Source organism: Polyodon spathula, chromosome 3, assembly GCF_017654505.1.
Source record: "Polyodon spathula isolate WHYD16114869_AA chromosome 3, ASM1765450v1, whole genome shotgun sequence".
In the NCBI taxonomy this organism is placed as follows: domain Eukaryota; kingdom Metazoa; phylum Chordata; class Actinopteri; order Acipenseriformes; family Polyodontidae; genus Polyodon; species Polyodon spathula.
The window spans coordinates 5,596,852-5,609,045 of NC_054536.1; the positions used below are offsets into that span (position 1 = coordinate 5,596,852).

At 38.2% G+C, this 12,194-nt stretch overlaps 1 protein-coding gene across 4 annotated transcripts in view; it reads right to left on the bottom strand.

Moving 5' to 3' along the window:
- LOC121310929 (cyclin-Y-like) overlaps positions 1-12,194 on the bottom strand; it is a 70,432-nt gene that overhangs the window by 18,739 nt on the left and 39,499 nt on the right. Inside the window, exons 2-9 of one of the 4 annotated variants that reach the window (XM_041243834.1) lie at positions 11,859-11,933; positions 11,585-11,632; positions 9,851-9,871; positions 7,101-7,135; positions 5,918-6,018; positions 5,564-5,599; positions 5,335-5,392; positions 5,114-5,233 (exon numbers count right to left, since the gene is read on the bottom strand). In XM_041243834.1, coding sequence (XP_041099768.1) covers positions 5,114-5,233; positions 5,335-5,392; positions 5,564-5,599; positions 5,918-6,018; positions 7,101-7,135; positions 9,851-9,871; positions 11,585-11,632; positions 11,859-11,933 — 494 coding nt within the window. The remainder of the gene's footprint in view (positions 1-5,113; positions 5,234-5,334; positions 5,393-5,563; positions 5,600-5,917; positions 6,019-7,100; positions 7,136-9,850; positions 9,872-11,584; positions 11,633-11,858; positions 11,934-12,194) is intronic. The other 3 variants (XM_041243840.1, XM_041243837.1, XM_041243841.1) reach the window with 3 other exon arrangements.

Consider the following 12,194-nt stretch of genomic DNA (forward strand, 5'->3'; position numbering starts at 1 on the left):
GCTGGACCTCGCGTAGAGTAAACACCTAGAAATAAACATGCCAACAGACTGCAGCCACAATGTGAGCTGCAGAAGCACAAATACTGCTGAGAAGAGGGAGCAGTGTTTATAGTTCCTGTTGTATGAACTCCACATCGTGGGGTAATCATATTGGATTGAATGAGCTTTACACACAAAGGTCTGACACAGCGTTCTGTATAGCCAATGTAATTCTTTATACCATAAAACAAAACTAAGAAGATAGGTGCCAAACAGTCATAACTGTGTATTTTGTCCATCTTTAACTGGTTTATGTGCACTTTTACTTCAATATACAAACAAGGAAACACACTTATCCTGCTCATCAACAGTAGAATCTCTACTAAACTGGTGCAGCATTTTGAAGTGATATTGAGTGGAACTGAAATCAATTGCGGGACTGTTAGATTTCCTTCATATTAAGCAGAGTGTGACATTAAACAAAGTGACATTATCAGGAGCTTGTTTCCATTGACTCCCATTATATTGCGGTTGGGTCATTTCAATGTGATGCTAATAAGCATATATGATATTAACCAGAGTGATATTAAACAGGTTTGACTGTATTTAAAAAGACAAAGTTATTTCTTTGAGCAAGCGCAGATGAAAGTCAAATCACAGTGCAGCTGTTTTGAAAGCAATGGTCTGTCAGTGTCATCAAAATGATAGACAGACCCTTTGAAAGTACAGGTCAGTGTTATCACAAAGATAGACAGACCCTTTGAAAGTACAGGTCAGTGTCATCACAACGATAAACAGACAAACCTTTTTAAAGTACAGGTCAGTGTTATCACAATGATAGACAGACCCTTTGAAAGTACAGGTCAGTGTCATCACAATGATAGACAGACGAACGAACCTTTTTAAAGTACAGGTCAGTGTCATCACAATGGTAGTTATGCATGCTGTACCATGTCACGTAAACCTTGTGTACAAAGAAAGCTCAATATGAGTAAAATATATTGTTGCCCAGAGAATATACTGTACGTCTGTCTAAAACATGCAGGTTCGTTATAATTTTCATCCCTTCTCTCATGACATTAAAATCCATCCTGCCCAGATCTGCACCTGTTCACAACGGACTGCATCGATTTCCAAATTAAAGGGGATAGAAACTCGGAGGGGAAAATCTAGTGGGGCTCCCACAAAATTGGTGAATGCGGAGAGCTGCAAGAAGCCGACAGACAAACAGGGCCAAGTGTGAAACACTACAGAGCGAGTACACTGGTAAAACACAACCACTATATTGAGATGGTTCAGGAGGAGGACACCTGCTGGAATAAAAATAAGAGGTTTTCTTAGCCATGGCAAACAAAGCACAAAAGTGACAAGAGCTGGTTAGCACCAACAAGGCTTTGCAGTAGTTTTGAGAGGGTTACTAAATTAAATAATAGACATGGTATGGTTAACTCTTTTTATTTATTAAACTAGTTAACGATAAACTATGTGTTACCGAACATCTTGAAGAACAAACAAACCACATTCCAAGAGTTAAATCCTGGGAAAGACCATACTATACTTGCAGGGCTCTAAAAGCAACAAAACAAGGCAAGGCCAAAGAAGAGTATTTGGGAGGATTTGGGGTTGTTTGGATTAATAGACAAAGCTATTAAATGACCCACAGTCAGAAAGGCATTGGTTCAGAAACTGTATTTTTTTGCAGCACCAAAAATCCTACTGTGTTTACAAAAACACCACTACGTACACACACTCAAATTCTGGGCAACAAGAACATTTTTTTCCTTTTCTCAAATGTGATTGATGCACTGTTTATCCTGAAACTACCCAAATCCCTTAAAAAAATGATTATTATTTGTAATAATCTGATTAATATATTATGATTTGTTCCAGTGTAATTGAGTAACAAACAAAACACCAAACAGCATACCGAGCCTCCATGTACTGAATGTACAGTGTGAGTGTGCCAGCCTCCTTTATACTGCTGCACTCAGTCAAGTACTAATGAGCCTATCACTCAAACTTTAAAGAATGAGTTCACTTTCACCCAAAGCTGCAGTAAAATTATCAGAAAAACTAAAAGGAACTGTTATGGAAAACCAAGTGGCAGGAATGGATGGGAATTTAAAGGGCAATAGGTGAAGCATGCAAGCTGTGCAAGAGGTTGTTCCTGGATGCTGCTGCTCTCTTGTGAATCCAGTACCACTTGCAAGGCTACAAAGTGTCACTTAGTTGATCTTTAAACATAATGACAAATAATTGAGGTTTACCGAAACAGAATGGAGCAGGTAGTATTTTGCAAGTAGTAGAGCTGTCATAGTCTTCTTTGCAATGTATTTGTATTCACTGTAGTGGAGTTAATACAAGTCTCAATAAAGTGATGCTGTGTGGAAATACCAGCACTGCTTGAACAGAATTTAAATACGGCAGTATCTTCTGTTGTTTGCTGTGTGATGAGTTTTCACTGCGTTTTCAGTATGGTACCAAATAGCTTTTATTACTAAGTAAGCACGTCCTCCATTTATTTAGTTTTTTCCTCCATTGTTTAATTCAAGGACAATTTAATCATTCAAAACACCTGTATTAGGCATGCAAGTTTGAATTGAAATTGAAAGTTTACAAAAACGAAAGGAGGCCATTCGGCCCATCTTGCTCGTTTGGTTAGTAGCTTATTGATCCCAGAATCTCATCAAGCAGCTTCTTGAAGGATCCCAGGGTGTCAGCTTCAACAACATTACAGGGGAGTTGGTTCCAGACCCTCACAATTCTCTGTGTAAAAAAAGTACCTCCTATGTTCTGTTCTGAATGCCCCTTTATTTAATCTCCACTTGTGACCCCTGGTCCTTGTTTCTTTTTTCAGGTCGAAAAAGTCCCTTGGGTCGACATTGTCAATGCCTTTTTGAATTTTGAATGCTTGGATCAGATCGCCACGTAGTCTTCTTTCTTCAAGACTTTAACCCTGTCTGCATGACATGCCTTTTAAACCCTGAATAATTCTGCTTGCTCTTATTTGCACTCTTTCAAGAGCAGCAATATCCTTTTTGTAGCGAGGTGACCAGAACTGAACACAATATTCTAGATGAGGTCTTACTGCATTTGTAAAGTTTTAACATTACTTCCCTAGATTTTAATTATATACCCGAGCATCTTGTTGGCTTTTTTAATCGTAAATAAAATAAAATAGCGTCTCGCTTTGTTTCAATTTGACAAATTTGTCAAAACTACTCTGTTTTAAAGATGCTCATCTCCAGTACAATTATTCAGAGAAAGTGGATTCGTAACTAAATATACTACGGTGTTTCCCTTGTCTGGTGAAATAAAAAAAATACAGGAGATAGAAAACAAAATTCTAAATACTGAAATGTATTATTTTTCTCAATAACAGTCTGTGAAATTCAGTGCTTATAACATATTAATACCCCGCCTCTGCTCACGAATGATTGGACAGCTGTCAGATCTTTCATTTTCCCTTTGGCTACTCACTCGCCTTCAATTTTCATGCAGAATACCGTGAACGGCCTCTGCTTGCTTATGATTGGACAGCTGCGAAAAACTTGGCAGACATTTGACTCTCCTATTGGTTAAACTTACAGTTGGCAACTGCACCTGAAACGGACACAGTTTATGTCCCACCCAGTTAACTTATGATGGGGCCACCGCAGAGACAATGCAGATATTCAACTGGTTGATCGTATCGCAAAAGCCATTAAAAAAAAAAAATGCCGCATACGTACAAGCACGGCATAAGCGAGCAGAACTAACAACAGACTGCTGTGGAGCTTTCGTCGGAAAATGTGTTTAAAGCTTTCTTTATTTTCCCACGCTACGACCTGCCAAAAATGTGTTCACTACCCATAACTTATTAACAGGTGCCGCGGGCACGATGGCCTGACTTCGCGGGCACGACTTTGAGGACCACTGGTCTAGATGAAGACATTTCTGAGGCAACATAAACTCCTAGGTCTTTTCATAGATTCCTTCTTCAATTTCAGTAGCTCCCATGTTGAATTTATAATGTACATTTTTATTGCCTGCGTGCAGTTCCTAACAGTTGCAAAGCTTCTGACAGGAGCCACACAAAGGGCTCAGAGAGGGGTTGGAGAAAACATAAATATAAAATCAGGCTTCTCTATTATTAGCAGAAGTGAATAGGCACGTATCAGTCATTCCTCACTCCTATTCTGTTACCCACAGCATCTGTCAGTCCCCTTAGGGGTACACTCCACAAAGGTTCAGTATAAAGTGGCTTGTTCCAGGCACTCAAGCATTACTCATCAACCGACCAGGCCACTGTCAGGGCAATGACAGGCATCGCATAGCATTTGTTTAAAACAAACACAATTAAGATTTACTTATCTGTTTCACAAGCTCAGACAGATGCCACCTGAATTTTTGCACTAAAAGTTTCACATCTGCAGACTATGGACCAATGTCTATTTTCTGTTTTTTATTATTATATGAGAATAGCTGTTAATTAATTCATGCTAATATTGGATTCAGCTTTAACTAAGATAAAATAAGATATTAGTGATGGGGAACAAACAAGAAGTAGCTTCACTGCAGCATCTGCACAAACTGGGGCAAGAGCTAAGCCTGCAGCGCGTTTCCTCTGCCAGGTAAATTGGATTTCCTATTGGCCCGTGTTGACAGCTAAAGGGTAATGCTGGCTCCAGGGATCAGTCAAAGTGTGGCCTCCTTAGCGCCTCAGCATGGCAATGGGCTGGGGCACTACAATTCCAGTACAGGAAACCTGTAGACTTCACATCAGTTTAGAAAAAGCTCCATTTGATATTTGAATTCAAAAACTGCAAACAGCTCTCTATCCAAGGAGAATGAGGATCCAACAGGATACTCAACAAATCACTAGAAATACTTAAGTAGATGAACTGAAAACTCATTATTTTAATAGTTATCTACACCATTTCAGCTTCTGAACTTCTGAAGATAGCATGGTAGAAAAACCAAGCCATCTACCCACGTTATCTCAAGAAGGTGTAAGCTAAAACCTTGTAGATAATTATGAAAAACTATTTCGGGCACTTGTCCTGGTGTGTACCAGAAGCTAAAGCAATACTGAGGCTGCACACTGCGTAGGTCCTTGTGATGACAAATGCAAGGCAACGCTGCCTGTACTCACCAATGTAACAATGGCACATTCTGCAGTCAGCTGGGCAGCACTGAACAGAGTTCGCACAAACCGGTAGATCTGCTTCTGTTCCGGGTCGTGCTTCTCATAGTCTGATGGCAGTTCAGATTTCTGGAGGGAAGACAAAGAAGGAGGCTATTGTCTTTGATAATGACACAAAAAAACCTCAGGACATGCATACACACTTATAAATGTCAAAATTCTCAATTTACCGAAAGCGGATGAAGTTTCTCATTGAAAATGTCCAACAGCATTCTTCCATTGGCATCTCTAGAAGCAAAAAATAATGAAATAAATAAATAACCGTGTACCACACAAACTGAAACAAGCAAGGTTAACACAAAATTGTGTAGAAATAATTCAGATTATGTTCAACTTGCAAAATACCAGGGCATGCGTTATCAGATCTGTGTTTAATAACCCTGAGGATGAGATACATACCTGTTTTTGATGTGGTAATATATTGCAAGAGCTACACTGTAAATAGAAACAGTTGTTAATGTCCAAGAAATGTATGGCAAAATCGGACAGCAGTGTTTTTGTTGAATAATTTAAATATTCAATAGCAGGGCAATATTCAAATTAACATGTGTAGAATACAGTGCACATTTGTTATTGCCAAGAGATCACTCTCTGCATGTTCCATTTTAAATTAAAAGGCTGTTTGCGAGTGAAATGGCATTATAAAATGAAGAAGCACTGTAATTAAAGATCACATTTAAAAAGTAATACACAAACGTATTCTAATAGAATAGAATGCATGCATTATAAAGGTAATACGATATCTATAGTCACCATTTAATAGTATATTTGAGGTTTGGTTGACTGACGGTGCTATCATCTAAGAAAATAGTGGAACAGGAACTGTATTTTCTTCTTATTTGCCCTGGTGGATGCTGCAAAAACATAACACCAATAGTTTTTATTTCAGTTGCAATACACCACACTTGGAGTTAAGAGGTATTGGAGAGCAGATCAGTATCTTATACTTCTTTCATACTTTAAAAAGAATGCTAACATAATCAAGTAATTTCACCTCTTGTTTACACACACACACATACATATATATATACACACACACACACACACACATTCATAGAAGTGACAAACAAAGACAGCCTACATTATATATGTCTATGGTAGACAACTTTTACAGAGTAATAAAAAAGAAATGATGTGTGTATTACAATAAGAACCATACCAATGTTTTGCAAATATCTTAAAGTTAAAGGGACTGTAAATAAACTGAAGAAAATGCAGGTTGACGCTCTTTGCTTTTTAAGTTCTGCAATATGTCCCCACTACATTTCTACATTCCTCACCGGTGACAGGAAACTATGAAACCACATGAGAAGGTAGAGGCAGAATGACAGCTCAGAACAGCAGGTTCCTTTGAGCTGAAGAGCAGAACACAACATACTAACGGACAGCAGGAAAACATTCGAGAACTACTCCTTAAATGCACCCTGCTAGCGAGACACTGTTACTGCAGTGTATTACAACCACTGAAATGATACTAAAGCTGTCTTTACAGCCTTGTGGTCTTTTCACACAGAGGCTTAAATACAATATGATTTCAGAGATTTAGCAACTCAAAACTGGCAGACAGTAATGCTACATGAGTGTTAAATATGTATTTTTTAACATTTTAGAAACGCACATTTAACAGTGCAAAATAATTTTAAAATTTTGGTTACAGGAAATTAATGAAAATGTTTTATTTTATATTATTTATACAGCAATCACACAAGCTCCCAAAAGAATGCATTTTGAAAGCAAAATCAGGATTTCTATTTGATGAAGGCAGGAATTTCTAAAGCAAACTTAATTTCTCATTGACTTACTTTGATAGAACAGAAGTGCGAGCCTATTTGAAAATGTTGGTTTCAACACTCCTATTCTGGCTATTCTGCAACGTAAAGGAAGCTTTCACTTCCATGGAAGTTAAATTGTGGAAAAGTTAAAGTTGTTTACTTACATGATTTATGTAAAGGCTCTTCCGTTTTTCTCTCACTGTAGAAAGATAGAAAAAAATTAGGGAGATCCTAGTAATAGTCAACTATTCCCCTGTACGTAATGCACCACATTGGCAAAGAAAACAGCCAATCGCTGGCAAAAGGAAAGACATTTGTTTTAAAAATACCTTGACCAGTGGTAAATCTTGGCTGACAGCTGAGAGGGTGTATTTGTTCTGAGACAACTGCAATAATACAACGTCTGTCAGATTTACATGCTGACCTCTCCATCTCTATTCCTCTTGAATCCACCAAGAACCCTGGTGTCACCCTTGAGCCCTCCCTCTCCTACTCTCAGCATATCTCTACTCTGGCATACTCCTGTCACTTCTTCCTCAACAACATACGCACAATTCTCTCCATCCTCACCAAATACTCCACGCAGCTCATAGTTCAGGCCCTGGTGCTGTCCCGCCTCGACTACTGCCCCTCCTAGTTGGCCTCCCTGCCTCTGCCGTCCGTCTGCTCCAGCTCATCCAAAACTCTACTGCTCGCCTAGTCTTTTCCCTTCCTCGTTTCTCCCATGCTTCACCGTTACTCCACTCCCTCCACTGGCTCCTTATCACAGCTCGCATCCAATTCAAAACTCTTGTACTCGTCTATCACTGTCTCGACCTTTCTGCTCCCTCCTATCTCCAGACGTTTCTTCCTACAACCTCTCTCACCCCCTCCGCTCTTCCTCCACCAGTAGTTTAGCTGTACCCCCCCTCCGGTCCCCTGCTTCCAGAGCCTACTCCTTCTCCCCCCTTGCCCGGCCTACCCATGGACATCAGGACCGCTCAGTCCCCGACCACCTTTCAGCGCCTCTTCAAGACACAACAGGCAGGATCTGTAAACCTCACAACTCGACTGTACGGCACCCAATTGTTCCATTACTTGCATTGAACTGCTCCATACCTTGCCAGATTCTACTACTGATCTCAATTATAACTACTTCCTTGTATTTGATTTTACTCTTATAGGCATCTGTACTCACATTTTTTGTGATTGCTCTTATTTGAAATCGTTCTCATCCACTTAACGGACTTTACTCGTATGAGCAAATATTTTTTATACAAGTTAACAGCTTTTAGTAGAACTCGCTCTTAAAGGTAATTATTTACTATATTTTTTATTTTGCTTTTATTTGAATATGATTTTATTTTCTACTGATTTTACTGTACCTTATACCTGTTCTTATTTGTAATGGGATATTCTGTAATGTAATATTTTATAATGTGATATTTTGTAACAACTGTAAGTCACCCTGGATAAGGGCACCTAATAAATAAATAAATAAATAAATAAATAAAAAATAACAATAATAATAATTTAACGCCATCTGTCAGAGATTTGACAGGACCTTGAATTAGCTTGATCTAGTCAATACAGCTGCTCAAAATTACAAATTAGCAACAAGGAAAAACAAAGTTTCATGGTTCTCCTCAAGCGAAGCTGGTCAGCAACAAGAAACCTTTTTGGAAACCAAACCAATAATGTCCCCTGTGGTGAAGACAACACACCTTTTTTGTTTGTTTTTTGGGGTTTTTTTAGTCTAGGGGCCTAGACATGGCAAAATCGTCAATAACTAATTACAATGCTCATAAATTCAATAATCCAATGTAATACCTACTACAGATCTACGTAAACAAAAAGGCACAGTTGAACCTAAAAAAAAAGAGAAAACAGCTTCGCTTTCAGTCATGCTGAAGATAAATTACAACCTACAGTAACTAAAAAAATAAAAAATGTTTAAAGACAAACTAGATTGGCGCATCTCTGCTCTTAGCACTAGGGTGCAGAAAGACCACACACAGATCAAGAGAGAGCATGAACCTGTGCATAGGTCAGCAGTAGGTGAGTGAGAAGGTGTTTCGAGGTGCAAGTTAACCCCAAGGTGAACAGTGGCCAATAAACAGTCCTGTATTTCCACCTTTCCCTGAAAACACCAACTATCCATCTATGTCCTTAAAAACTAATCATCCAGCATGCCTTTCCCCCCATTCACGCTCCAGACTGCCGTCTATATAACTGCAAGAACAACAACAAAAAAAGTCAGCTTATATGTTCATGAGATTTAAAGTGGTGGCGATGGCGCCGGTGTGGGTTTGCAAATCCATAGACGCTCCCCTTACGAGCAAGCTTAATTACTATACATGGTACATTACACTGCCCATTATTGACCATTATTGATGTGCAGTAAACAAGTATTGCTAAATGGGGTCACAAATTTGTTTAAAGAACCATAAATATGAAGTACTGGAACACTGTTTACCAGGCTTCTTTGAGCTAAAAACAATTAGGTGCCAGCCAGTGTCTTATGTTGTGTGTGCGTGTGCCTGCGTGACTGAATTTGTAGGTCTTAAACAATATATATTGTATAATGTGTGTAAAGTTGCAGAATATGTTTACCTTCATTAGTGTCTTCAATATTCCCAATTTAGATGGCATAATAAAACTTAACTGACAAATGGCACATATAGCACATAGGAAACTTACACCAAGCACACAGTGACATTTTGCAGCTACTAAACACAGCACAGGTCACAAGCGAACAAGACTCCTTTTGTTTCTCAAACGTTATTTTAAACAATCGCTAAAACAAACCGAAAAAAGTTCACAGAAGCAGATCGATTTTCTTTCCAAAGTGAATAAGCATTTAGATGACCCGGACTCTCTCAGCCTCCAAAAAAACAAAAAGAAAACATTCATTTGTTTCAGGACAAACTCTTACCTTTTTTGTAGGGCACAGCAACTGAAAGATAAAAGGTGAAGCCGTTTCTATTGCGTTTCTGAAACAATGAGGGCATTTCAAGAAAAGACCCCGAGACCCGAAACGTTTTCATCATCTACAGAATGTCTACAAGTAGCTTGCCAAGTACAGGAAGTCGGTAACACTTTTTAAACTCATTAAGTACCAACAAAAAATGTATTTGAAAACAAATCAGAACACAAGCTGTATTTACTACACTGGATACATTACATTTAGACTTAACTTTTACAGTTAACAAAAGTAGAGTAAGTTATCATAGCAATATAGTTAGAGAAAATGTAAGTAACATGTAAATGCCAGTTAAAAATGCTCCAAAAATTACAAAGTAGCCTCTCCTCAGTTGAGGATAATGGCACTTAGTATGTTAAGTGTCATGAATTCCAATAAGCACATAGAAACTTAAGTATTCATTCCTAATGCATTGCAATGAACAATTAGTGCATATTGTAGAATTGTATTCACTACTGGGATCATTTACATATGTGGGTCTATATCACAAATCTTTGCCACTATGATAAACTGTGCAACACCACCTAGTGGTGACACAATCCGGGACCTCAATGTAACAATCCCAGAGGGGCCCGTAACTGCAAGATCTACAGCTTGTCTTGTTTTTTAGCATTAGTGTTCACACTAATATTCTGTGGAATGGGGTGTCAATATATTATCTTGGTTTTGACAGCTTTTAGAAATAGTTATTGAGCTGAAGAAATGCAAAGATGGTCTAGGCAACAATAATGTAAAAAAACAAGTAAAAAATTATGTTTGTTTTTGTGAGAAGTAATTTTCCATTACAAATACATGCCCAGTAAGGACCTACAGTACTGTACTCGAACATACAGACACACCCGCAATAAACTAACTATCAGTGACGTCCCCTTCCTTTCAGCATATTAATCAAGAACAATGATCCAGTACATCTGCTTTTTAATATCAGAAAAAAACACTTCAGAAATACTTGTCTATGATAATAACCAAGTAAGGGATTATTCATAATCGCCCCTATAAGGAATACATAAAATCTGAGAAAATGTCAGATAAAATCTCCTTGTGTTGTTTTGTTATAAAGCAGCGTCACAAATAGCTTGTTTAGCACATTGCTGTCTCTGAATTTCTGTGGTTTAAGTTGGTGTACTTCTTTGGTTACTTATGTTGTAATGAATCAAAGTTAAATATTGCAGGCCATTTTCCCATAACCCTATTTAACTGTGCTCTCCCCTCAAGATGTGCCACAGACATGTTGTAAGGAATTCTGGGATGTCAGAATCACACAGGGGTAGTTACTGAGTATCAAAACTCAGGCTCCCAGTCAAGAGAGCCCCTTGACTTTATACTATTCAATTCAGACACCTATCAGGGAGAGGTCACTACAGCATGTATACCCCTGCCCCCCACTGCTTTTTAAACATTTAGATATCTGTGAACATTTTAAAAGTTGTCTTAAAAAAGGAGGTAACATCAATATTACATGTCAGTGAGGCATATATCATTTGAAAGGAGGTATAACTGCAGATGTACAAGAATGAAAAGGTGTTTTTTTTGCACGTACATGTTCTTTCTAGACAGCTGAAGAAGGGCTTTTGTCTGAAACGCCCTTTTGTGTACACAAAAAAATATATACATGCACCTACACTATAGTCTTAGTTATCAAACAACAAGGACTCAAAAAAAATAAACAAATAAAAAAAAACTTACAAGGATGTAAAACATGAGTAGAGGTATCACTTCCACAATACCTTCTCCCTACAGAAACAAAATGAATTTTACAATGTCAAGCATTACACAAGAACGTTTTGGAATGAGCTTCAAAATCACTGGTCAAACTAAGTGGTCTTCTGCCTTGGAAATGATGGCTGACAGAGCCTTGCAATTTGGTGTCCCTTTTTTATTCTCTATGAACGAACTCCTCACACCATGTTTCAGCCAGATCCAGCACAGTGACTGGTAACACTGCACCGTTAATACTTACCATCAGTCTGTGACTTGCTGAGGAATATCGTGCTGGCTCGCGGATGGTCTGAGGGGTTATGTTCCATATTCACATCTGTGAAGAAAGAAAAGCGTGCGCTTCAAATATTAAAACATTATTTTTAGTGGACACAACGATATAGCAAGATGGCAGTGGAACCCTATAAAAGGTATATTTCTTACTGGCCAGTTAGTTTGTTAAAATGTACATACAGTATTGCGCATAAAAAAAACAGAAATACATTAAAATGTATCTCCATAAAATCAGAACGCAGCTGAACTGCTAATATAAAATGCGTTATGATTTATTACCATTTTCCTCCATCATACTCCTGCT